Here is a 25,943-nt window from a genome sequence, read left to right as displayed (position 1 = left end):
AGAACAAGATCCAGGAGCAACCTACCCAGAAATAGCAGGGAAAGGAAAAGACTTTGGGGTTTTTATGATTTTTTTTGTTTTTAAAAAAATATTTTCAGAACAAATTTGTGCGTTTCAATACATGCACTGCCCTCAGCAGGTTTGTTGAACCAAAGAAATGTAAGGTAACATTGCAAGGGTGACCGTGTGCTAATAAGGTTGCCCAGAGAGGTTGTGGAATCTCTACCCATGGAGATGCTTAATGCTCAAATGGTTCTGAGATTCACGAGATCTGAGTGGCCCTACTTGCACAAGGGATTTAGACTAGATGGTAACCAATCTTCCAATCTTGACCACACTGACAAATGGCACCTGACGTGGAAGTACAGAACTGAATTACTCCATGAGGAAAAAAATTGCACTCACTGACATTCATTGATGCTTGCTGAACATCTGTGGAGACCAAACAGTGAATGGATATGAGCATAATGAGATGGTGGGTGGTGTGTTTCAGCTGTGGCAACAGCAAGTCACCTCCTCTGGTGCAGATTTTTACAAGTGCAGCACACAGGCTCTTCTTCATCACTGGTAAAAATGCATGACTAATGGCAGTGACTATGTTGAAAAATAGAGCAAATTCTCAGCTACAAAATACTATGAAGTAGTACTCTTTGTACCTGCTGTGGTTTCCACATGAATACATAGAAGGCATTACTTTTGGAGCAAGCTCCATGCATATGCAGTGTGCGTATGGATACACATGTATATAAAAATACACATTGTGTTTGTACATTTATAATGTTAAAGTAATACTATATATATATTTATTACACACCCCCACTGTGTTACAAACAGTAGCAGCCTTAGGCTCAACGGCTTAGTTTTACACAAGCAAATTTAAGGTAAACAACAGAGTCTAAAGTGAGCTAACGGATGTCTGTATACATAGTACATTTTTATTAAGAAAATCATATTAACCACGTGCAGATGGATCTATGCTCCCCTTTGGTCATTCAAACCCTGCTTCTCTTAACAGAGGGAAGGAAGCAGTAGAAACCCTCCTGTCTGTACGCAGTACTCACTGGCCCAAAGCCCAGAGGAGATGCTTAATGAAACACTGCTCCACAGCTTCCATGCAAGGTGATGTCTACCTAAGTGGTTGCAGTTTACACCCAAGTGCCCACGTAGAAACAAAATGCATCCAGAGGCCGACAGGAATTACTGCTCCTGTCAGAGCAGTAGGGGGGGGGGACCAGGCTGCTACAGCAAACTCTGGTCTAAGCACAGCCTGTGAGGTAATGTGAATTCCTTGGAAACCACAGGAATCCAGCACAGAAAAGGTAAATATCCCAGTGGAGCCAGTGCTAATTAGGAAGCCAGGCTACCGAAGGAGGGGTTCTGTCATGGGCTGGTGGGAGCTCAGGCAGCAGGAAGGCTGCTCGTGGCAGCACTGGGAAGCCCAGATGCCACTCTGTCTCAAGTCACCCTGGAAGGTTTCCCCCCCAGCTGCTGCTCCTTGGGGGCCTTTGCAAGAAGTCTTGGTTTTCAGCTCAGTGTTGCTTTTTTTTTATTCATTTCCCAATCTATTTTTAAATTTCAGTGTAAATGCAACTAACACATTCCCACTGGATTAATGCCCTTCAAGCCACTTAGGCTCTGAACTGTGGCTACCCAAATCTTGCAGCTTAGGTAAGAAAGAGGCTATGGAGAAGCATCCCGAAAACAGACACATTTCCCTATGAACTACCACCATGTGTCAAGGCCCATTCTCCTGGCAGGCACCAAGCAAGACAGGACTTCTTTCTTTCCATCTCATATTGAGATACCTAGGAAGAGGGGAAAATCACATGGGAGACTGAGAAGCATCCCACTCCCAGTTGGTAACACGGGCAGGGAGCAGCCTGTACTGTTGGAGGGAGCACTCCCCATGTCCTCTTCACGTGGACTTCAAGCACAATAGGCTTGCTATTCTTTGAAGTATGCCCCTCCAAAAAACCACACAATCCACCAATTCAACAGCTGCCACAAGAACAGCCTTGGGGCTTCCACCTGCTAGTGCCCACATAACTATTCATTGGGTACGGTGAGTCACCTTTAAAAGCATTTTCTGAGGTCAGCCTCTAATGAAAACTCTGGTTTATTAACACTTCACTTCCTATGCATACTAGGATTTAAAAGGTACGGCAATAAATATATTTTATCACATATTTTAAGAAGTCAGACAAAACAAGCTAGGTTTTAACAAAAGATCAGATGATTGAGTTATACACTTGGTCAAACCTGGACTAAGCTTATCAACAGCATTGCTCTTTCTAGAACATATGCTTCAGCTGGTCAACTCAAATCTATAGCTTCAATGCAATGCAGAGTTCTCCAGGCTGCCAAACACAGATGATCAATTTAGATGATGGCAAGACCAGAAAGGTTACATTGTGATGACAATCTGAAACACAGAACCCATTCATGCTACCTTTCTTAAGTCTCCAGAAGTCTGATATCTGATGATTATCTAAGATTATGTAGTAAGTACTGTTTATTCTGTGGGGGAGAAAGTAGGCAAGTTGCTACAAAAGGAAGCTGACATGGGCATTGGCAATATGCTTCCGGAAGATAAAGGACAAGAAGTTCTAAAGTCAACATATGCCAAAAAAATTGCCTTGAAAAGGAGAACTTAAACCACAGCAAATCAGCTGTTATTCAGTATTTCAAGTACAAACCAACCAGCAAGACTTGAAAGCTTTGCTGTATATCTCTGGGTATACAGCCTTCATATCTCCTTCAAAGGAAATTTTCTCCTCACTCTTTCACAGTCATCCAGGCTGGATCCATAACCCCCTTTCTTCTTCTTGGCATTGAGGCTTCACGTTCCTGTCTAGATCACAACTTGGCAAGTCTAGCAATGCCAAGAGAAGCTAAGCCTAGGGAAGTATCTAGTTATTACAAATAACAAACATACAATATCAAATCTGTCCCTCTGCAAGAAGATCATGCATCTTATGATTCTGATAGCACTTCTTTTCTAGTAGAGATAGTAGTCAGTACTTCAGTTCCTGAAGTAGTCAGGTTCCTCTCGCATTAGAAATACACAAAGCCTAAGACTGGAGGAACATATTACCTCTCAGACAAGCTAGAAGGAAATGGGGGGAAAAAAGAGCATTTCAGAAGAGCAACCCAGAAAATGCCACTCCAGCTACACTTTAAAGACTACCTATGCTTTCAGAAAGCAGAGACCATAGTTCACTGTTGCACGTCCTTAAAACAGATTGCTTTGTTCTGTTGGTGGATTGCCCCTCAGATTCCTTTAATGCTGCCTTTTATACCAGGCCATTACCTCCCTGTTCTCTGCTACATATTGCTCTCTCAAGCACTGGTTTTGTTTTTGTTTTTGGGGGTTTTTTTGGTTTTTTTTTTTCTGAGTAAGAAGTAGCAACTAGGTTCCTCTCCCAAAGGTTAAAGCATTTCCAACCCCACCTCACAGAATTTTTGTCCCAGCTTTACACCAAAGCATTACACCACATGAGGCAATAAAGGGGTCTCTCCCAGCACTTAACACCACAGTGTTAAATGGTAGGGCAACAGGAAGCCAAAATCCAGTAGTACAGAGATCCTCACCTCCCACCAAGAATCTGAATTTGGAAATCCAGAGGATGGGAAAAATCCAAATCACTAAAACTGAAGACCACTAGTGCCATCTGCAGGACATACAGAGCATCCCAAGTTTCCTTTTGGGATGAAATAGAATAAGGCATTTTTGGCAGATAAGCCTCTCTCAGAATCTTAGTTATCTTTCTTAAATTCAAAAGAAAGTTGACATCTACCAGGGAAAGGACAGTAAATTAATTAACATATTTGATAGTGTAGAAAATACAAATGCTGATGCAAAATTTAAAATACAATTTGAAGGTATTAAGACTGCAAAGATCAACAGGTCTCTAAATGTTTGTTAATTTATCATTATACAGAAACTAAAAAGGTTTCTCTTCACCTTGTATGCTCCTGTACCAAGAGAATGAAGAAAGGGCATGAAGAATACAAAATGGATTCAAGAAGAATCTAATCTTTAGAATCAACACTTCAATAATGGTGTGTGGCTACTCCACTATCTAAAGTTGAAAACCAACTTTATTACTTCCTCATGTAATAAAATCCCTCACTAAAGACCCTCTAATCTATATAAAGAAAGCTCACTAGACAAAGTGCAATGAAATATAGTCTACTTCAAAAATTTTTGCAGAATGCCAGAAGTAGCACTTCCCTCTCTTATTCGCTCAGAATTACAGAAGGAAGCCAACATGTTTGTTGATCACAGAGTGCACGTACACTGAGGAAATAAAAAAAAAAAACCTCCCCTACCTGGCCAATCCTTCCTCATAGAGATAGATGACAAGTGGATCATAGGATGTAACCAGAACATACAGGCGCACATCAAATTTGAAATCTGAAATGAAGTTGCCAGAAATCAGTGACTGCAAATACCTTTCATATATCATAGCCAGTTGAGAAAATGCAACAGACCCTAAGAGCAATGGGAGGAATAAACCATTACCTGCTGCTGACATATGATGCTTGAAGCCTAACTGAAAAGCTTCCCAATTTCAAGGAATTTTCCTTTTTTATGCCTCCTGGTACTAGCGTAAGATAGACGACTCAATCAACTAAATTCCTGCAAAGGTTGCAGAGCTCTTCAGTTCCTAGAAACAGGAGTGCATGAAAGCAAGAGCAATTCCAAAGCATACTCACCATCTATGAGCAGGGGGTTGCTGATGTAACGAGAAACCAGGATGTTGTCTTCCAGTACAATCTGATTTGGCTACAAAAGGACAGAGAATTCAAGAGTGAGAAAACCAGGAGGCTCAACGAGTAATAAGACCACAAGATCAAACCTATCATTTTTCCAGCTTTCACCTCCTAAAACCTCTTTGTATCAAGCATTATGTCAGAGGGTGGGGGTAATAAGACCATAAACACCTCCCCTCACAACACAACAATGAAAAACTAACAGTCAGTCACAAAACACTTTTGTAATGAGATCCTAACAAGAAGCCTGAGAATGATTACATTAAGAAGACCACCAAATCTTCCAGTGAAATACTTCTTAGAGTAAACTGCAGGTTTAACAGCCCCATGGCAAAACAAAATAGGCAACAGAAGTAAGAAATGGCTGTTGTTGTCTGTTTTCTAAGCACTTCACCAGACACAGAGGAGGGATCTACTTAGAAGGCACTGGAAAGAATATGTTATGACTGCTAGTGAAAGTGTCACAGGTGAAATGACTCCTCAGGTTGCGATCTTTATGGCTAGTATCCAACCCTTTTGACTACATGAATAGATAGCTTCTACTGAGGGTCAGTTCACAGCCGGGACACAGTATGACAGAGAAGCCACCCTTGTAGGTAAGAACAGAAAGCTCTACGTACAATAAAAATACATCACAAAGTCATGGGACCTGTCGAAAGACTTACACAAAGCAAGGAGTAAAAGCTTTATCTCCTTGTAACCTGTTATACTTACTCATGGTAACAATTTCTTACAAAACAGTTTCCCAGAGAGAACCCCATCACCCTGGCTTTATTCAGTTTTACAGGTATTCAGCTTTATCAGTGTATGGAGTAGGAAACTTAGGTATATATATGCATTCCATATAATACAAAGGAACAAACTCAAATTCCCTCAGCACATCACAAAAAATGACAGTATGTTTGCTATGGACCAGAGAAACTGAGAGTTTAGTTTGTTTCAAAAAACAAGCCACTGTGATAAGAGTCTAGAAGACACTCCCTTAATGGAATCACAATGAAGGAAAATGAAGCCTTTGGGCTAGGCTAGCTGAAATGTTTCTGGAACAGATTTACACAAAGGGAGACTGGTCCCAGAAGGGTCTTTTTCCCAACTCATGGCCAACTGCCATAAAAGCCTGAGCTCATTTTTCTCTTTCAAGCAAAGAAAAAATCTGAGTGCAGCTCTGGAAATACTTACTTCATACACTTGGCAAATTATTCCTTTATGTTATGGGAAGGGATCCAGGTAGAGAACAAATGAAGCAGCATGACCCCTTCCATGCAGGGGAGGCTAAGTGAGTGAAAACAAAATAACTCACCAGTCAGTTTTGCTGCTGAGAATATTTATTGGAATATCCTCGTGTATTTTGGCTCCTATCCAGATATATTTGTTACCTATGACAACCTAACCCCTGCAAAGTCCCAAAAAGGCAACATAACACTATGATCAACATACCAAATTCAAAGAATAAGCCTCTTTACACCTCAGTTAAGGCACACTGGCATTCAGGTAACAAAACTCTTAAGACTGATACACATCCTACTGAGTCACATATGGCTTCATTTTAGCTGGTCTTTTCCAGAGTTAAGAAGAGGATGCTTTTTGAGGACTGTTTAGGTTGCAAAGGGCAAATAACCAAAGAGAGTTCTGGGAATCTTCCTAAAGTCAGCCTACTGTCAGACACAAAAGAAAGTATGAAGCAGCACAGTTTCCCATAACTGTCTCAGGAAATACGAACTCACTGCTAGTAAGCCAAGACTCGAAAGCACCATACAGGCTGCAAGGTAAGTGCAGAGTACAAAGAAATAGCTTGCTTTTGATTACACAAAGGCCAGGACAAGCTATGCCAGCGGCTCTGGACTGTTAAACTGCACATCAATGCACTGTTGAAATCCAGAGCATGGCCATTGTCTGCTTAGCTGTTTCCATGCCTCTCACATGGAAGCTGACACAGTTTTGTAGACAGTGTTACTGAAAAGTGATGGTGATGCACTGGAATGCGTTGCCCAAGGAGGCTGTGGATGCCCCATCCCTGGAGGCATTCAAGGCCAGGCTGGCTGTGGCTCTGGGCAGCCTGGTTTAGTGATTGGCGACACTGCCCACAGCAGGGGGGTTGAAACTAGATGATCTTTGAGGTCCTTTCCAACCCAAGTCATGAAAAGTAATCCTTTTGATAAGTACTTACATTGTTTATCAGGTAGACACCTCGACCCCTGGAAGAGGCCACAGGCTTCACTATCCATGGGCCTTTGTCCTTAGAATAGGTACCTGGTTAGAAGAAAACAGCATAAGTCTGAAACACCTTCTGCATTTTGCTTATTTACAGAGGAGTAAGAATGTTGCCTTCATATAAGACTTCAAAACTCTAGGAGCAGATCAATCTACTTTATTTTTACTCCTTAGGAATCACTACAATTATTACTGACACGCTTTTCTCTGCCCTGTAACTCATTTGTCATTGCTCTTCTTTACTCCCAGACACTAGTCAGAGATGCTATGAAGCTGATCATCAACACTGTGAACAAAGAAAACTCAATTCTGGGTGAACAAAGAAAACTCAATTCTGGAGCCACAACCCTCAACCAGCTTCTTGAGAACATACACAAGCAGGAATAGGCAGCAGAGTAAAAGCAATACAAAGAAATCATGTGAGTTTTTCAACTGTCTTTCCGGTCTCATCAACCACTGCAGTGATCAACAAACTAGAATACTCGCAAGTAATACCTCTCCCTCTAGCAGTCACTTTGCTTTAGGGCTGGGTATCATTAGCAACTCTCAACTTACTGCAGAACTCCTGGTACTCTGCTGGGAGGATAAAGGTCTGAGGTAAGATATGGAACGTCTTGAATCCATGGGACAGCTGCATACGACTGACATTCTTGTAAAGCCTGTCCTTTCGTGTCAGCTCATATGACCTGAAGATCCAGAACAAGAAACTTGTTATTTTTTCCCCAGAATAAAAAAAAATAACAAAACAAGAAACAAATAAAAAAAAAACCCAGACACAATGCAACAGCCTATTACTAAAGCATCTGCATTCCTCTCATAGGCCTCCAACTTAAATTACAGCTACTCTTCTGCTTTTCTTTCTCTATTCTATGGATGCATTAATAACCATTCTCATCTGCAGTGCCTTTAGCTATGCTCAAGAGGGACTGAAGCAAATAGTTACAATGGTGCTTGTAAACTTGTTTGTAAATCAGCGGCGTATAACCACAACTAAGAACTCCAAGCTCCCAAACAGTTTACTTTTCTCCTCAAGTAGAGAGGACTGGGGAATAAATCAATATTTGGGCTATGGACATGCACTTAAAACTCACATATCTCATTCAGATTCCCAGAATGAAAACAGCATGTGGCACAAATCCAGCTGGGACTTTAAAATATGACAAATATCTTTTTCTTAAATAAATAAATAAATAAATAAATAAATAAAATAAAATAAAAAAATAAAAATAAAAAAATAAAAAAATAAAAAATAAAAAAAAAGCTATGCTCACATTACTACAAACCATGACAAAGACATACAACAAAACTTGTTATCAAGACCTTACCTGGGAAAATGATTCACTTTCTGAATATCTGTAAGGGAACGCAGCAGGTAGGGCTTCAAGTGTGATCCTGTCCACATGAGATTATAATCACTGCTATTAGGGTGCACCTAAAAAAGGGCAACACAAGAGACCCACGCATAAAAACCATGGAAATAGTGAGAAGCACCACTGTTTGTCCTACAGACTGTGTCCCTGCATCTGTGGGACCAGAGCAATTCCAATTTAAGACAATTTCCTCTACCCACCTGTAATATTGGTTATTAGCCAGATTCTTGTCCTAAGCTACTATACAGTGATGCTAGAAAATAAACATACTGTTTTGTTGGGGGTTTTTTGTTTGTTTGTTTTGTTTTGTTTTAAAACAGGATTGTGATTCTGTTCTTTTTATAGACCATCTAAATCCAATTTAAAAAGCACTTTAGATTTCTCCAGGAAACTTGGGAGATCAGATTTCTCAACTTTGCTTTATTCAGTAGAAAAACGACCATCCAAACGCTTCTCTCAATTGTCATAAGCTGCAGACAGGACATTCTTTAAAGCAAGGCAGGTGCTAGGAGACAAATATAAAACACTACAAGAACACTTGTTAGCTTGGTAAAGGCTGAGAAGCAAAACTCTTCGGATCTTCCTAAAGGTACGAGGCAGTGCTCTAAAGCAAGAAGAGAAACACACAACGCACAACCTTGATATCCCTTTTCTCCCTAATTTTGCAGGCTTCACAACATATTTCCTCTCTGACTGACAGAGCACAAAGGGCAGTGGTAGAAAAGGGGAAAAAAAAAAACCAAAACACATCACTGAGAGGCTTCCCAAGAATCTTCCTTGTTATAACTTGACATAGAAACAAACATATATTCACCCAGGTTCCAGCCCAGCACTCACCTCATGGAATCCATGTGCAGTCAGTATGCTTCGCACGAGGCGGCTGTCCGTTCGCACAATCTTATAGGACAAGTGATAACGCTCTTAACAGGGAAAAAGACACAATATTAGAGTCTGCACCTAGAAAAAATTAACTGAAGTTACCAACACTGCCAAAAAATAAAGAGCACCATAGGGCTTAGTACAGCTGCACTTAATCTACAATGAAGCATCCACACAGTAGATGCACGTAGCAGGCAAAGAGTGAGGGGGAAATGCCTGTGTATCTCCTGAGGCATGAAGTCTATGGCACTGACACCTGTCCTCAGGTATAACAGTGCTGTGTCACTGAACCCCATCGTACCAAAATGAAAACCATGCTAACAAGTGCACAGATCTGAGTTTTGGGGTGACGGATTTTTTTGCTGTTGTGTTTTTTTCTTTTTCTTTTCTTTTTTTAAACAGCTCTTCACAGACTGCCTTATAACACTCCAAAGAATGATCTCTTCTCAACTGAAGACTGGTATCCCCTGCCAAAAGCACTCATGCTATCTACCCCTCATTGATGTGGCTAGCTTTTAAGATCTAAGAAATGGCCAAATGAGACCAAAACAAAACACTACGAATTTTTGTTCATGTATCGTTAAACTGTGTTCATCTTCCCATACATAACTGGGGAAAAATAGTAAGAAATAAATAAGGTGATAGGTGAAAAAAAAGAATATTCTATATAGAATTCTACATAGAATAGAAATTAAATAGAAAAAAAATCATAAAATCAAACTCAGTAAGCAGCATTGGAGCATAAGATACACTAAAAGCTGTAGTACAAAAGGATTTGTTAATCCATAAATGAGTGCAAAGAAAATAGAGGCAGAAATCACAGAACTAGAACAGAATCACTTTTTCAAGTGATTCTTTTTCAAGGTACTTTACAAATGACTTCAAACCAGGAACAGAAAGATGAACGTTAGATAAAGCCTCAGTAAACAAGTTCTACCAACAAAGATAAGTCTAAAGAAAAGAGTAGAAATATCATCCAGGACTGCACAGAGCTCTAAAGGAAATATAAGTTGTGCTATTCCATAGCAAACTTGTTCAATTAAAAAAAAAAATTAAATACATAAAGACCCACAGCCTGAGGAAAAGCAGGAGGATACCAGACTCCAATTAGAATATAAGGTACAATCACCTTCAGCTTCTGCCATCAGCAAGCATGTCTGTAACTCACATCAAAAAGATCAGGAGTTTCTACACACAAGTCACCTCCACCCCTTACCCAAAGGAGTCAGGAGCACTTCTAGTTGGCTAGGACATTAGAAATGAGTTTAGCAATTATCAAAGAAAGGGAGAAGCAAGAGACTACAAGGTGTCAGCATCAAAAAACCTGGGAGCATTTTCAGCTTTTCCCTAACTCAGCACATCTAGAATGAGTTCCCAGCTGCACACACCCGCCAGTACTAACTCTCGCAATCTGGAGCGACTCCTTATAATAACTTTGCCTTATATAGAAGCTCTTCCTTATTTGACACTGGACAGGTTTGGTCTCCTGATGGCAGAGCTGCTACAACAGCAATCATAGACTTACAGCCTTACTCAAACTTGCCAGGCTCTGAGGCACAGACTTGCTATTAAAGCTTACTACTGTTATTGTCACAGTAGGCGGTAATTAGGGAGGAAGGAGACTCCATTTCCTGATGAAACTCTTATAAAACTCACTGGAAGAATTGATTTTAAGTTCTCAGCAATCAACCAGTCAGTTTATCTTATGGTCATAAGTGGCACAACCTTCAAATATGATCTGCAACCAGACAGTTCCAACTCAAACTCATCAGAAGGGCAAAAACAGGCACAATCTAAATATACAATAAACATTCACTGACCGGCCAAGCATTTCTGAATGTCTCAGTGCTCAGACACAATAAGATTAGACGTTTCTCTCCAGCATGCCCTCTTCCCCACAAAGAGAGGGAACATCCAGGTAAGAGATTTCCTGCTTCACACCTTCAGGCCAAAAGCCATTAAATTGCCTCACCCACCTCCAATTAGGCGGAGGTAGCTGTCGTTTGTCAGAATGGCATCAGCATGAAACACAAAGATGGGGATCCGCCTGCAGCCGCCACCGGTCCACCTGATGCACGGATGATCCCTAAAACAGCAAGACAGTTAGCACTAGCAGATGCTGAACCTCACACGCACACAATGGTTACCACGATGATGCAGCATTCTCCATACTTGCCCACGCTTGCCCAGCTAGCCCCCGGGCAGGACACGCAGACAAACACACGCTGAGCACTCTGGTGTACTCAACTATGAAATGAATCTTCTAAATCACCCTCTTTGTAGGTAGCTCTTGCCATTTTAAATGGGAATTTTGCTTCATTTATATTGATTTTATTGAGTGTGATTTGGAAGAAACTTCACAGATTTTCACAGCAACACGTTCTCTTGAATTAAAGCCTGAGAACAAGATCTATAGTTCAGGATAGACTACAATTACTGATATCCACGCAGTCAAACCTTACAATGCCAATTCCAGTCTCCAATTTAAAAAAAAAAACATGCAAACCTGAGCATACTTCCTGCTTGTAACCAGAGACTCTGAGAGGAGCAAAAGGGCAATCGTATTGAATTCAACAGACTGGAAGAGATTTGGCTCCACACAATCCATGAATTTGTCTGTCCCTCCTTTTTAAATTTCTGTCAAATGCAGTGAAAAGCAAGCCCAGAATTTGACAACGATGCCCACAGCCAAGTCAGCTACAGGTTGCAACACAGTGATCTGTTCTGCCCAAAACATCAAGTCTATGTTGGAAACTATAATGTCCTCATGAAGGACATGCACACTGAAAATTAGAAGTAATTATACAAAAGTCTAATGTGACAGAAAGCAAACAAAGCTTCATGTTACTCCCTGCTCATAGAAACAGAACCATGAAAAAGTTAACAGGAAGCAGAAACAGAGGGGCTGGGAAGATACCTATGCTATCTACACAGATAAAAAGAAACTGAAAGACTGGCATGATGCTAGACAGATGTATTTGGCATTTGAACATGCAAGATTATCATCACCAAAGGTCTGGGGACACTACAGAAGACAAAACACATCCTTCACTTACAATACAGGAACAGAGATAAAGGACAACTTTCTGATGCTGTGACAAAATAAGCCTTCTTCAGAGTAACCTTGATCCTCTTTACCAAGTCGCCCCCTGACAAACCAAGTTTACAACCCCACCACCTGTTCTGCTACCTTCAGAAATAACCGAAGGAGTGCAGTTAGCTACTCTGACTGGAAAGGACCCAGGAGGATTCCAGAATTTACACTGCAGGACAGAGCCTTATGTAAGTGGGAAATGAGCTGAGGCAACAGAAGGGGACTTTACATTAAGCCTGCCCTGAGGATTTGCAGTAAGGCTACCAAGGCACAGGCAATCCTCCAGGTGACAGTCATTCATTCCTAGCGTGACACTTGGTCACTTAATGCAGACACATTCTAGTCAAAGGCAGTTGCTGAGCTATTCATCCATAAGAATCTGGCAATTCCAAGCCAACTTTTTAGTACAAAGTGATGCCCTCTCTACAAGGGCATTAAGGCACTGCTGTTTGCAGCTAGACACTGGGTCACAATATGTAACGAGAAGAAAACAAATAAGACATAATAAAGTAGGTGCAGCTGAAGCAGAAATGGGATTTCGCTTTGAGAAAGAGAGCAATTCCTTCCCAAGCAAAAATAAAAACAGACATACATTAGACACAAATAGGGGCCCCAAAAGCTAAGCAAAAATATTAGAGCTCTCACAAGACTGCTTTCAAAAAATGGCACATAACATTGTGTTTCAGTCCACTACAAAGTACATTTCCCTTCTCTAAAGGGAATTAAAACTAAACAAACGAAGAAGGGCATGAATTTCCATTCATTCTATCATCAAAGAATTTCCCAGCTCAGGAGCATGACAGAAAGAGATCAAAAAAACCAGAATGTTTACAGCAGCCCAGCTGCACGCCCAGCTCTGAAGAACGTGGTGCTTTCAGGCTCTAAATGTATGTTTGCCTGCCCACAGCTTGCAGACACGACCAGAATCAAGCTCCTCCACAGGTAAGACCAGGGGAAGGAACACAGCAAGAGATAAGAGAGAGTTTGTTCTCCACTTACTGCAGCCCGTCTCCAGCATCTTCCTCCTCTTCCTCCTCTTCCGAGGACGAGCCGCTTTCCTCCAGACCCCGAGCCACACCCGCCGGCATCTCCTCCGGCCGCTCTCATGCAGCCGGCTCGGCGGCCTCAGAGATCCCTCCTACAGATCCTAGGGATCTGACAGCAGCTGTTACCTGCAACAGGAATTAGCGCCCTAAGCGCGCAACCGGGCCGAGCAGCAAAAGCCGGGGGCCGCACAGCTCCAGCCGGGCCGCACAGCTCCAGCCGGGCCGCACAGCTCCAGCCGGGCCGCACAGCCCGAGCGCTCCCAGCCCGCGCCCATCAGCCCCCCTTCTCCCCACAGCCTCGCCCCAGAGACGCGCCCCGCCCGCTCCGCGCCTTCCCCACGCTCCAACGGCCCTCCGGGCTGGAAGCAGCCCCCGGGCCGGCCACGCCCGACAGGGCGGTCGAGCCCCGGCCTGCCCCACAGCCTCAGAAGAGACGCCCTAAGAGCCGCCGCTCCGGCCCCGGCGCCGCGGGGCCAGCTTCCCGCGCGCCGTACCCGCTTCTTCATAGCCCCATCGGCGCAGCCCGATCCGGTGGCCACTCCCGCCGCTTCCCCGTTACTACAACAACCGGCGGCGGCCAGCCCCGCCCCGCCCTCACTGCGCGTGCGCCTCCGGCGCCGTCCCTCCCGCTCCAGTGCGCACGCGCGACGCTTCCGCCACCCCGACCGACAGGCAGCGTGGGGGTGGGACCGGGCCCCGCGTGAAGCGGCCTTCGATTGGCGGAGGTGGCCCTCGCGGCCGCGTGGCGCGCGCGTGGAGCGACACACCCGCAGCCAATGGGAGCGCAGGAGGGCGGCGCGGGTCGGAGCCCCGGTGCGGGAGCGCGGCGCGGGGCCGCGGCGGCGGCAGTGGCAGCGGCAGTGGCAGCAGGATGAGCCGCTTCCTGAACGTGTTGCGCAGCTGGCTCGTCATGGTGTCTGTTATCGCTGCCGGGAACACGCTGCAGAGCTTCCGCGACCACAGCTTCCTCTCGGAGAAGCTCTATACCGGCAGCCCCGGTCTCGGTAAGGGCTCGGCCTGCAGCCGGAGGGACGCCCTCCCCGTTGGCGAGAGCGCTCCTCACCGCGGTTTTTCCCTCCCTGTGCGCAGTGAACGGGCTGCAGGCGCGGACGTTCGGCATCTGGACGCTGCTGTCCTCGGTGATCCGCTGCCTGTGCGCCATCGACATCCGCAACCAAACGTACGTGGGCGGCGCCGGGCGCGGGCGGGGCAGCGCTGGGTGCCGCGCTCCGAGGGCCGCGTGTCGCCGGGCAGAGGCCGTGCGGGGCCGGAGGAGCCCGCCGCTGTCCCATAGGGGGTAGTGGAGCGACGGTGGGAAAATGTCCCGGGTGACGCGCCCTTAGTCAGCCCCGTCTTGTTGCCCCGTTCCTCGGCTCAGCCGGTTCTCACCCTGTTTGCTGTGCCCTCCTGCTTCCTATGCCACCAGCGCTCTGCCCCTTTGCTTGCCTCCAGGCAGATAACGCCAGTGACAGCACACCACTGAACATGCCACACTGTTTTCCCAGCCACTGCCCAGTGACCTTTAGTACCTCCCTGCACCAGGGACTGACTGCCCTCTGTGCTCCACAGAGAGGACGAGAACAGGCAGTGTGTGGCTTTGCTGCCTGTTGTCCTGGTGCTGTGAGTTTGCTAACCTGCTTCTTTCTGCTCCAACAGCCTCTACTACATCACACTCTTCACCTTCTTCATGGCCCTTGTTCACTTCCTCTCTGAAGTCTTCATTTACCACACTGCAGCCTTGACGATTGGAGTCATGGCACCCCTCATGGTAGCAAGTAAGCAGAGGCCCCCATCCTGCTGCCCACCCCCAACCTTTCTCGGAGTTCTCAGCTCCCTGAGAACTATCTGTGGGGCAAGGAGGAGGTGTTCATGTCCCATCTGTGCAGCCTTTTTTTTATACAACTCATGCTTTATCTCTATCACAGGTTTCTCTATCCTGGGGATGCTGATTGGGCTACAATACCTAGAGGTAGAAGCACTGTCAGAAAATAAGAAGAAAAACTGAGACTGAGCGCACTGTAAAGGTCAGCACTGTCTCCTCACTGCCAAACTTCCACTAAAGCTCTGAACTTCTCCAGGATGCCAGTCCTAGTGGCAGATTGATGTTGGACTCTGTCAATCATCCTTCACTACTGAGTGTTTTATCTTGTCCAGGCAACATTTCAGCTGACTGGTGTCAAAGATAAGCCCCCACAGGAGCCTGTCCAAGCTTGCAGGGAGTACTTGGTGACTGCCTCCCTGCAGGAGGGCAGGGAGTGCCTCAGGCATGCCTATGAAAATGCTAAGGCCTGCCCCTGCTGCACCCATGGGGAGGAGGTACAGAGCCACCTAGGGTTCACTGAACATTTTGGATAGGAAAGAGAAATGTGTGCTGCAGTAGTCCAACTGTGTAACTTGCATGTGTGTGTTCTGTGCAGGGGCCATTTCTAATAAATGACAGAAAACTGATAGATGCAATGTCTGTATTTGTGCTACTCAGCAGCAGGTAAATGCTCTTCAACTTTGGAACAAGTGGTTTTAGTTCTAGAGTTCTAGAGTTTAGTGCTCTCATCCTCACTGTGGAGCACAGAGGGCAGTCAGTCCCTGGTGCAGGGAGGTACTAAAGGTCACTGGGCAATGGGAAAACAAGGTGGCGTGTTCAGTGGTGTCCTGTCACATGTTGCAGTTCCCTTCATTGCAGGACATGTTACCCTGCTTTACAGCACCTCTATCATTCACCAAGTCCCTTCCACCAAAGCTCCAGGTCTGACTGAACATAGCATGCGCACCCAAAGAGAGTTGTTGCAGCTCTCACTGCTGCAGCATTCTAATGGCAACAAACTGCATACATCTGGAGCAAGGATTGAGCTTCCTTCACAACGAGCTGCAACTGTAACAATGAGCAAATGGGAACAAGTTGCTTAGAGCTAGCTAGATGAAAATCTAGAGCAGATGGGCAGTGTACAAAAGGTAGGAAGGAACCAGCAAGAGCTGCTAGGGGAGAAGCCTATCCCTGGGAGGAAGAAGGAGGAAAAATAAAAGGAAGAAAGAATGTAACAGTAGCAGTAGGCAAATAGATGATTTTTTCTATTCTGCATTTCAGGCTACTAAAAACAAAAAACAAAACAAAACAAAACAAAACAAACAAAAAAAAAAAACAGTTTCAACCCTATAATTCAAAAGTGTCATGTTTCATTGTGTACTTAAAATGTTTTTATTTCATATGAAAATTATATTTAAAAGCCAGTTTAGACCACATCCTCAATCCCAAACTATCAAAAAAAGGATTGTTTTTTAAAGTATATTTTCATCCAGTCTGCATTTGTGGTTTTCTTCCAGTAAGAAGTACGTAACTGTGTGATATTGGTATAAGTACACTTGATGTCTCCACCAAGGGATGGATGCTGGAAAGGAAGGTAAAGGGTTTTGAGGGTCTATGCTTGTGACTGGGAGATACCCACAGTTCTGTCTCATGCTGGTGTTTAGGAAGGCTTCTAGTACAAAGCAGAAGCCTCCATATTCATTCCCACTGTGCTAAAAACATCTCACCGTAACAGCGCAACATTGCCCTGACAGGTCATCTGATATTCCACAAAGGCTTTTGTGTAGTGTTAAAAGTTGCAAAAGGCACTTCATCAATAAGGAGGAAGATATGATCCCCAGCCTTGAGAGCCTGTGCTTTGAGTCGCTCCTGCTGCTAGCCCAGTGCTGATCTGGGCTCAGGCTGCAGCCACGACACTAACCCTTGCCTCTAGTAGGAGATCTATTGGTGTCTCTCATTTATTCCTACTATCCAGGAACATCAGAGCAATCCGAGTGAATTCTAGGTGGATCTTTATCTACAGCCACATATAAAAAAACTGGCACTGGCAGTTGCACTGCTTTGCACTGTTTGGCTGGTGTTGCCCCCTACCATCACCTGTGCAACATGGAGGATATCGCAGGAACTCAGCACAATCTCCCTTCCTGAGAGCCTGGTCACAGCTCTCCCAGGGCTGCTCACAGTCCAGCACTGGCATTCTGTGTCATTGCTTCCCTGGGAGAGGAGGCACAGACCACATGCATGGTGCCACCCTCACCTGCTCAGGACTCGCCTGAAACTGGGGCTTTTCTGCAAATGTGTGCTTTTCTTCCAAGCATACACGGGGTGAAGGGGAGCAGTGACTTTTCCCAACTTCTCACTCAGTGCAGTCTCCAGAACAACAAGGTGCGGAGGTACAACTGAAGGGAGCAACGCCCTTCTTGTTTCACACTGTCATGCTCTACAAGTAGTTCCCAGCTGCCCCTCTGCCAGAATTCACATGTAACAGGATGGTGGAGCTAGCGAGGGTGAGAAGGAGGGCAGGGTGGTGTCCTGCATCTCCAGCTCTGTCACCTCTCTTTTTCACAGCTTTGACTCCTCAAGGACTATGGGAACAGTGCAGGCTTCTGGCATCACTTTCTGCAAGTCAGAGAGAGAAAAAGAAAATGGTTAGGCTCTTGGGTGGCCACACTTGGGCTTCAAAGACTAGCAGAGGCTGGCTCATTCACAGCTCCCCACTTGTGTGCACAAATCACAGAACCACAGAACAGGTCGGCTTGGATGTGACTCTTAAAGATCATCTGCCATGGGCAGGGACACCTTTCACTAAAGCAAGTTGCTCAATGTCCCACCTGACCTGACTTAAAAAGAATCACCACTACCACACTGAGGGCTCAATCCAGGAGTGCACCTGGCTCACTCTTTCAGAACATTCCATGCCCAGACAAGGGACACTGCAGGCAGCAGAGCAGAGCAATGATCCCACTTCTCTGAAGCTGCTTGCAGGAGTCCTCAGATGATGTCACAGCAATACGAGATTGACCTCAAAGTGGTGAAGCTGCAGGGTCAGTTCTGTGGGCAAGGGAAGAAATGGGAACTCTTCCTTCACGCCATGGAGAAGGGCAGTATCTGTGGGAGCCCCAGAGAAGTTGCACCCTGCGCACTCTCTGTATCTTACAGCAGGAGGCTCAGCACAGCAACTAGCTCCAATTCTGACTTTTCTCTGGCATGTCTGAGGCTTCTTCATCTCCCAGGCTGCTTTTTCCCCCCCCCCCCCCCCCCCCCTAAATCCCCTGAAAGAATTAGCCTGATTACCTGAACTTTCCTACAATTTCTGCTCTTAAAACAGAAGCAGCTGTACAGTCATTTCACAGAGGAAAAGCAAGGGCAACACAGCTTGCTGCCAAATTAACACAACCTGGGGCTGCATAAAACAGCTGAACTTCTGCAATTCCAATTCAGCCTCCCTGGGTAGGGCCACATCAGCCCCTCTTGCTGCATCCTTGAAGGCTGAGTTATGATTAGACCTTACACTCCCAGGTCCCCCAGCAGGTTTCAGAAATCTCTTCAAGTTCTGGCTAGATACACTGAGACACCTCAACTGTCACTGATTTAGAAGACAGCATGCAGACCTGTAAGGGTAAACATGGGTCTTGTACGGCCTGGACTCTGAGTTAACTCACTGCAGCGCAAGACTGAGACCTGAGGCAGGAGTCAGAGGTGCACAAATAGGTTTGCATCCACAGTGCTGTTTGAGATAAGCCCAGGCAGCATGAAAGCAAGAGTTACAAAACAGTTTCACTCCAAGTAGCTTCTTACACAAACAGCAGCTGAAAAGGTTTTGGAGAGGTCAGCAGCAATATCCGAATGCAGAGTGAGACCAGAAGAGCTTCAAAGACATGCCTGGAGGCAAGAGCCAGGAAGCACACAAAAGGAAAAACTTCCCATCGGCAGGAGCAATTGCATGAAGCAGTGCTAAAGGTAGGAGAAACAGGAAAGCTGCATTTAGGCTTGAGAAAAGCCGTGAGTCATAGAAGCATGCTGGCAGCTCTGAACAGGCTCCCCAAGCACCTCTGGGAACTCAACACTTCCGTGCTATGGAGATACAGGGGTGATGGTTTAGGCCAGGACACTGGGCTCCATGCCTTGGGACAGGAAGGCTGCTCCCACAGGTGGGAGACACAGTATTAGAAAAGGACATGCAGGTGGCTGCCCATGGCTTTGCAAGAAGGCTACTTGCCATACAGTAAACACAGAGAAGTTGCAGGGAAGTCGAAGAAACAGGAGAGGGCGCACACACTGTGCCTATTATGCAAAATTCCATCTTGTTTCTTTTTTTTTTACTGGTAGTATTTCACTAGAGCTGGAGCATGCTCCGGCTTCCAAGCGACTCCAGTATGGTACAGGAGTAGAATGCTTTCCACGGTGTCGTGGCCAGCCTCTAAATTACACTATCATAGGGATGAAAAGGCAACATAGTTTTGGGTGTTCCACTGAGATTCAGCAGACCCATCTTCATACTGGACAAATGCACAACCATCAATACATGGTACTGAGCCCTGACTGAGTCCTGACCTATCCAGGACACAGTTTGAGAACACAGCAGAACTTGAGCCTCGTTTTAAGCAAATCCCTTATTGTCCCTGCATGTCTAGGATGGCCACTGACCTGCTCAAAATCACCTACACTCGTTAGTGCTCAGCCCTGTTGGTAGAGTAGCACTTCAGACAAAAGTTTTGAATTTTATTGCAATTCAAAAGCCAGGACAAGCCAGAAATCACTTTTCCACCTACAGTCTGCTATCAAAAATAGGCTCTTGATGCACACAGACACACAAACCCATAAAAAACCTCCTACTATATGAAATCGATGTAAAGTTTCCTGAATACACTTCAATCCAATTTGTATATTCAAAGAGAGCTAGCAAAGCCCAGTCTGAAGGAAAAGACAGTAAAGACACCTTGAGATCCTGCACAAGCAAACAAGCACGATAACTTGTTTCTTAAAAAAAAAATAAAAAATAAAAAAAATTCACATATGCTTAGAAGTATTTCCAAAGAATTGTTGCTTAAGAGCTTTCTTGTAGAAAGGCACTTCTGACTTAAAACAATGACAAAAATCAGCAAAGATGTTTATTGCATAATGTAAGGAAACAATAATGGACAGTTTGCATAGATGCTGGAAACCAGGAACAGATGAGCACAGGCTGTACGCAGCATAAACATGACAATAATATGGATCCCAATTCACTACTGTGAAACACCAAGATAGAATGCTGGAATGGCTTCAGATACACTTACAGTAAAATATAGCCCATTTTACATGATAATGAGTCTTTGTGGGCATTTGATTCAAGTATCCTGAGATACAGAAAGCTAACCCTGCTGATGCTCTAGGAACTGACACAAATGAGAGGACTTTTGGAACTACATTGCAGACTTCTCAATAGAGAACAGTGTTCACAATGCCATTTAGATCCACTACAAGTTCAATTGCAGCATCTGTTTAACCTTAAGCAGCAAAAAGGCACTGACAGAAGACAAAGTGCTTGCGAGCACAAGGCAGGTCCTGCAGGAAGAGGAGGAAACCATCCTGCAGTGTTGACAGTCACCAAAAGTTCTGACAGGCAGCCACCTGGAAGCTGTGGCTCCTGGGCAGACAGTGCAGGCAGATAACAATACCGACTCTTTTCGCTGATGCTGTGGCATTATACATTCCTCTTCTCTCTGACAAAGTCAGCTGCTCAGCCAGATTCTAGACTTTCTATTTCATCACCAGAAGATACGACTTAGTGAAGATCTTTCTGTATGAGAATTAGCACGTGTATTTTTTTTTTCTGTATACTCTGTGAAATCAGACTGTTTCACAGTCCTACTCTGCACCAAAGCTGAACATCCAGTTAGCTGTGACAGTTCTCCACCCAATCATTTCTATTTTCACACCAGAAAGATTCAAACCTTGCTAGGCCCAATACCAGATGACAGGTCCCACACAGAACAGTAAGTCAACCATCCACCTCCACCATGGGACTGCACCGCTGCTGGGTCAATATAAAAAAAAAAACATGCTGTCATCAACAGGGCTACACAACCAGCATTTCAGTGGACAGGGTGCACAGCACCACAACTCTGCAATCTCTGCAAGCTCACATCTGACTCTGAATGTGTTTTCTCCTTGCAATAGCTATAACACAGCATGCCCGAGCCTCACAATGCCTGTTTTGCAGCTGGGATGTGAGCAGTAACACTGGCAGTTGTACCAAGACAGGACCATTACCAGTGAAGACAACAGCATAAGATTCAGACATCAAAAAAACTACCAATATACCAGAACAGGCTTGCTTAATTCATGCAGCTACAGCTTCTCAGCTACAGTTCTCATCCCAAACGAACACGATAGATATATGCCAGCTAAAAAAGCCATAGACATGGGGACAGCTTTAGAAGAGCTCAGCCCAGAGGCAAATCTTGCCCAGTGCATGTAACTGCTCCTCATGCTTGCATCAAAGTGTGGCAGCTTTACACTCCCTGTACTCATGCCCTATCTTAGCGGGTTTGAGGCGATTTTCTCCAAGAGACCCTTGTGGCTTCTGTCTGTTAGTCCCATAGATCATGGCCACAAGATGATACACAGATTTGATGAGAACCACAGGGTAGCCCAGTTAACCTGGCAGAGCAGCCAGCCAGCATGCAAAGCAGAGAGCAGTGAGTAATAAAGCACCACACCCAAAGCAACAGCTGAGAAAATGCCAAGTGCCACTAAGATTCACAGAAAGACATGCACAGAACTTTACAATTTTCAGGTGCTTATATACCAAAAGGCACCAACCCAATGACTTTGTTATTGGTTGTGAAGAAAGCCAACTCTTCTACAGAGCTCCTGGTACCACTTCCAGACAAGATCTGGATGGTAAAAGTAACATCCAAGAAGGGTCTCCAAACACATTTCCTCTCCCCTGTAACTTACTGTCAATTCAGTTCTTCATCTGCTCCAATACCAGGCATTGCAGTGCTGCACCTCTTTGAATGCCTCATCCAACACAAGCTTGGTGGGCGTTCACTACTCCAGAAAGCTGTCTTATCTTTCCTCTCAAACCCATAACCCAGGAAGGGCAGCTGTCACCACTCCATGCCTGCTGTTGCTGTCCCAGAAGTGTCATTGGCTTGGTGCCTGTGCCACCCATGAGTTTTCAGACAAATTAGTGTGATTCTCCTACCTTTGTATGTGAGCTAGTAAACAGGAATGGGAATTGATGGGATTGGGGTTACAAGCTACAGTCCATAAGCCGTGATCTGATTGCTGCCTTGAAGTCTCTGTAACAACAGCCACAAGTCAGATCCCAGAAAACATGGAGGCAAGTAGTGAAGGGGAGGAAAAAAAAAAAAAGAACAGGTAAGAAAGAAACCAGTACAAACACCCAAGCACAGGTAAGTCAGCCATGCCACATGGCAAAGCTCCAGTGTACTGACACTAACAGAACACCCACAAAGGCAGCACACTGCGCCTCTGCCTACCTGGTTGAGGGATCCATAATAACGCAGAATACCAGGTTCAGCCTCACTTCAATATGTCAAGCATTTGACGCTGGCTGTTAAGCCTGAGAAATAACCTGGTATGCCCAGCCATTTGTAGTGGAGGTGGAAGAGGTGTCTATCATGACTTCCACAGAACATGAGTCCTCAAGGGAAGGTGCTGTCACTGAAGTTTTTGACTGATGAGACCCACTACCTCACATGCATCCCTCTGGTTCTTACTGCAGTCAGTTTCGGAAGCTTTTAGGATTACGGAAGTGACCTGTACTACTTCTGTTCTGGTCTCAACACCTCCTCTCCAGTAACAAACTCTTACAACTTTTAGATTTATACAAAAAAAGTGTCAAAAGAGTACAATTCATCTGGCAAGATAAACGCCTGACAAGAAGGGAAAGGGCCTCAATGCCACTAGGTGATACAACCTTGATATTTTCTGGATCTTCTACAAACATGTTATGAATTAACTGTGTCACCAGAACTCTCATGACAACCTTGCTGCCAGAGGGCTTGAAGAGAAATGGATGGCTTACCTTAAATTTTATCTTGTTTCATCACTGCTAATCATGGTGATGATTACAGATTACATGATGAAACAGACTGCTTGTTACCCTAGCTCAACTGAACTAAGTCTCTTCCCATTAAGTCTACTCATACCAGGATTCCAGGAGAGCAGCAGTCTTCTATCTTAGTTGCGTGAACCCTGACGCTTACCATTCCTACAATCATCTGAAGTTGTCAGCCCCGGAGCAGAAAAAGCAAGAACTATTCTTAAGTTGAGACAACAGGAGACGCCACTCTACCCAAACTAAGTAAATTTACACCCTTTACTTTTCCCAGTCTACTCTAGAACTTTATGCACAACAATTACCCACAGCAGCATCAATTCCCCCTACTTATCCTACTTTCTGCCTTTATGCTCAGATAGTTCTATAAAAACAAAGCAAACAAACAAAAAGGCATATATTTTGTAACTGAAAATCCACTTTCCTGAGGAACTGATTAGAGTAGGGCTGCTTCTTAGACCTTTTGGTCTCTCTCCAGATTGGACTGGCAAGATTAATGGGAGAAAGGCAGCATCATCTTCTGAAAAAACCTGACTTGAGCCAGCAGAGAACTGAGCTTATTCACTTTTCTAGTCATGGTCGCTGATGGCTTCATGAACGCTGAATGGACATCTCTGCGTACATCCTAGAAGAGGAGTCCAAAGTATTAAGGAGAAGTGCCCCAAGAAACCACCAATTTTCTTCCTCTCCCTGCAGGAAGAACTTCCGAGAGTATCCACTGCAGTTCATTCACTGGAGGCCCTCTCCCACGTGCAAACAGCTGCAGTAATTGCAACATCACACCACAGGGATCTGCTACCCTGCCTTCTGACACAAGCTAGAAGCTTTGCCTACACCACTGCATGAAGTGTAAGGAGCTACACTGCTGAAGCCCTGATTTGGGTTTTGCCACTCACTTTCCTCCTGTCCTGAGCAAAGAACTCCACTTTGCAGCTAAAGACGGGGATGAAGAGGAACAGCCTGCCTGTCCAGGGAGCTGGAAGAGTAGTTACCCAGCTCTAAACAAGACAAAAGTTTGGTTAGAGGAGAGAAGCCAACACAACTCTGTCCCACAGCTGTCTTTAACCGAGAACAACACATGTAAAGCTTGGCACTCTCCCAGAAGATCAGAGCCCACAGAGTATGCAGAACGTTAAAAGTAAGCCAGCAGAGGCTCCCAGCAGCTGGCAAAACTGAGATTACATCCACCTGTCTGAACATGCCAACAAGGAGCTTCCCCACAGGCTGGGCAAGTGGTGGGACAATAAAATAGAATCACAGCTACAATCGTAACTCAGAAAGGGGCCAGCTCCATTCCCAGAAGGGAGAGCGGCTGAGGTTTGTCTGAGCCAATAGCAGGTGCAAACAGAGACTGAAAGGGGAATTACTCACTGTGTGTTCATTTTCCACATTCGCCTGCTGTCTTCGGAGATCAGCCCTAATAAATGCTTCAACAAAGAGAGGAAGAAAAATGTGAAGGTAGTTTTATTTCCATGCAGATCCCAAATCAATTTATCTCATATTCAAAGAGGTAAAGAGGCCCAAGGAGAATTCATAATGGTGAGCAAGGGAAACCACTGTCCCTAAAAAGGAACACAGTGCATCTATATGGTGCAATAAGGAGTCTCTGTCCTTCCTTTTTCAGAAAGTACATCTTGGAAACCCCAAAAAGCAACCAGGGCAAGAAGCCTTGGATCATTTTGCAACACAAACCAAATGCTTCAAGAAGTACTGTGACACTGCCACAGGGCTGCTGTGTGGGTTCTGCCCTTTCCTGAAAGTACTGCCACCCCTCAAAGCCCTTCAATTCACATGCCAAGTTCAAAGGGAAGAGTCACAGCAGAACACTCAGAAATTTAATTACCTGTCATAATGGACCCCAGGAACAGGAAGGAACAAAGAAAGAGATTTCCTGCCTTTGTCTCGAAGTGATCTATGATCTTCCCTTGGCCAATGGTGAAGGCAATACCGAAGATCTACAAACACAAGGTCAAGCTGTACTGTTATAAAGTAGCCTGTGCAGCTTCTCTGCTTTATCAAACTATCAGAGCACGCAGGCCTGACAAGCTGTTGCCCTCGTTAGGCTAAAGTTTGGTTATAAACACGTCCAGGGATACCATCTTTCAGCTGATGATATGACAGGAGACCCTCAAGGCTGAAAGCCCATCTCTGGGCAGAGGACAAGACCTCTCTTACTGAACTGCTAGGAACAATGATGGAAAAAGAAAAGATGACTGGCATCCTGATGGACATTTTCCTTAACGAAAACAGTGAAAAGAACGGGTGCCAGTAAACAAATGCCACAAGGATCGCTGCTTGAAAAGCCAGGTTCTGAGGTGCTTAGATCTGCAGCAATAATCACAGACAAGAAATGGGATTCAGGGCTGGAAACTACAGTTTGATATCTCTGCCTATTAAAAAAAAAGAAAGAAAAAGAAGAAAAACACCAACCTGTGCTGAGACATTAAGGAGCCCTGATGATGTTCCTTCTGATTCTGGGTATGTCAACTCTGCAGCAAACTCAAAGCCCAGGGGAAGGTACCCTGTCATGAAAAATCTGTAAAGAAACACACAGAAAAGAAAACTCAGTGACTGCTAGGAAGAAGACTGAAGAGGCACAATGTATCACAAATGCCTGCTGGATGCTGGACTTTTGCTTGGGAAATTTCCCATATCAATGCCACAGCCCACACAACTGCCTGACTCTTTGTGG

At 44.9% G+C, this 25,943-nt stretch overlaps 3 protein-coding genes across 9 annotated transcripts in view; 1 reads left to right on the top strand and 2 right to left on the bottom strand.

Moving 5' to 3' along the window:
• Positions 1–13,985, bottom strand: part of TTLL5 (tubulin tyrosine ligase like 5) — a 119,779-nt gene extending 105,794 nt beyond the window's left edge. For all 3 annotated transcript variants that reach the window (XM_052696035.1, XM_052696036.1, XM_052696038.1), the window contains exons 1-9: positions 13,871–13,985; positions 13,330–13,502; positions 11,213–11,322; positions 9,195–9,277; positions 8,313–8,419; positions 7,543–7,673; positions 6,944–7,026; positions 4,720–4,789; positions 4,333–4,417 (exon numbers count right to left, since the gene is read on the bottom strand). In XM_052696035.1, coding sequence (XP_052551995.1) covers positions 4,333–4,417; positions 4,720–4,789; positions 6,944–7,026; positions 7,543–7,673; positions 8,313–8,419; positions 9,195–9,277; positions 11,213–11,322; positions 13,330–13,418 — 758 coding nt within the window. In that variant the 5' untranslated portion in view covers positions 13,419–13,502; positions 13,871–13,985. The remainder of the gene's footprint in view (positions 1–4,332; positions 4,418–4,719; positions 4,790–6,943; positions 7,027–7,542; positions 7,674–8,312; positions 8,420–9,194; positions 9,278–11,212; positions 11,323–13,329; positions 13,503–13,870) is intronic.
• A 197-nt stretch (positions 13,986–14,182) lies between these two features.
• On the top strand, positions 14,183–15,824 carry ERG28 (ergosterol biosynthesis 28 homolog). Of its 2 annotated transcripts, XM_052696076.1 has the most exons (5): positions 14,183–14,380; positions 14,466–14,556; positions 15,033–15,151; positions 15,302–15,400; positions 15,531–15,824. In XM_052696076.1, the coding sequence occupies exons 1-4, from the start codon at positions 14,248–14,250 to the stop codon at positions 15,379–15,381; spliced, it is 423 nt and encodes a 140-aa protein (XP_052552036.1). In that variant the 5' UTR covers positions 14,183–14,247; the 3' UTR covers positions 15,382–15,400; positions 15,531–15,824. The 2 variants fall into 2 exon arrangements, with proteins under 2 accessions (XP_052552036.1, XP_052552035.1); XM_052696075.1 differs by having other exon boundaries at positions 14,185–14,380; positions 15,302–15,824.
• A 706-nt stretch (positions 15,825–16,530) lies between these two features.
• Positions 16,531–25,943, bottom strand: part of FLVCR2 (FLVCR heme transporter 2) — a 32,538-nt gene continuing 23,125 nt past the window's right edge. Inside the window, exons 7-11 of one of the 4 annotated variants that reach the window (XR_008209618.1) lie at positions 25,682–25,787; positions 25,095–25,206; positions 24,623–24,678; positions 22,373–22,469; positions 16,531–17,796 (exon numbers count right to left, since the gene is read on the bottom strand). Coding sequence is in view for 2 of the 4 variants with exons in the window: in XM_052696050.1 (XP_052552010.1) it covers positions 24,109–24,249; positions 24,623–24,678; positions 25,095–25,206; positions 25,682–25,787 (415 nt within the window). In the remaining 2 variants the exon portion in view is untranslated. The other 3 variants (XR_008209617.1, XM_052696049.1, XM_052696050.1) reach the window with 3 other exon arrangements.

The sequence above is a fragment of the Tympanuchus pallidicinctus genome, unplaced genomic scaffold, assembly GCF_026119805.1.
Source record: "Tympanuchus pallidicinctus isolate F22 unplaced genomic scaffold, pur_lepc_1.0 scaffold3, whole genome shotgun sequence".
NCBI classification, from domain to species: Eukaryota; Metazoa; Chordata; class Aves; order Galliformes; family Phasianidae; genus Tympanuchus; species Tympanuchus pallidicinctus.
Note: the sequence above shows the minus strand (reverse complement) of the source record. Positions and strands in the feature narration are given on the sequence as shown.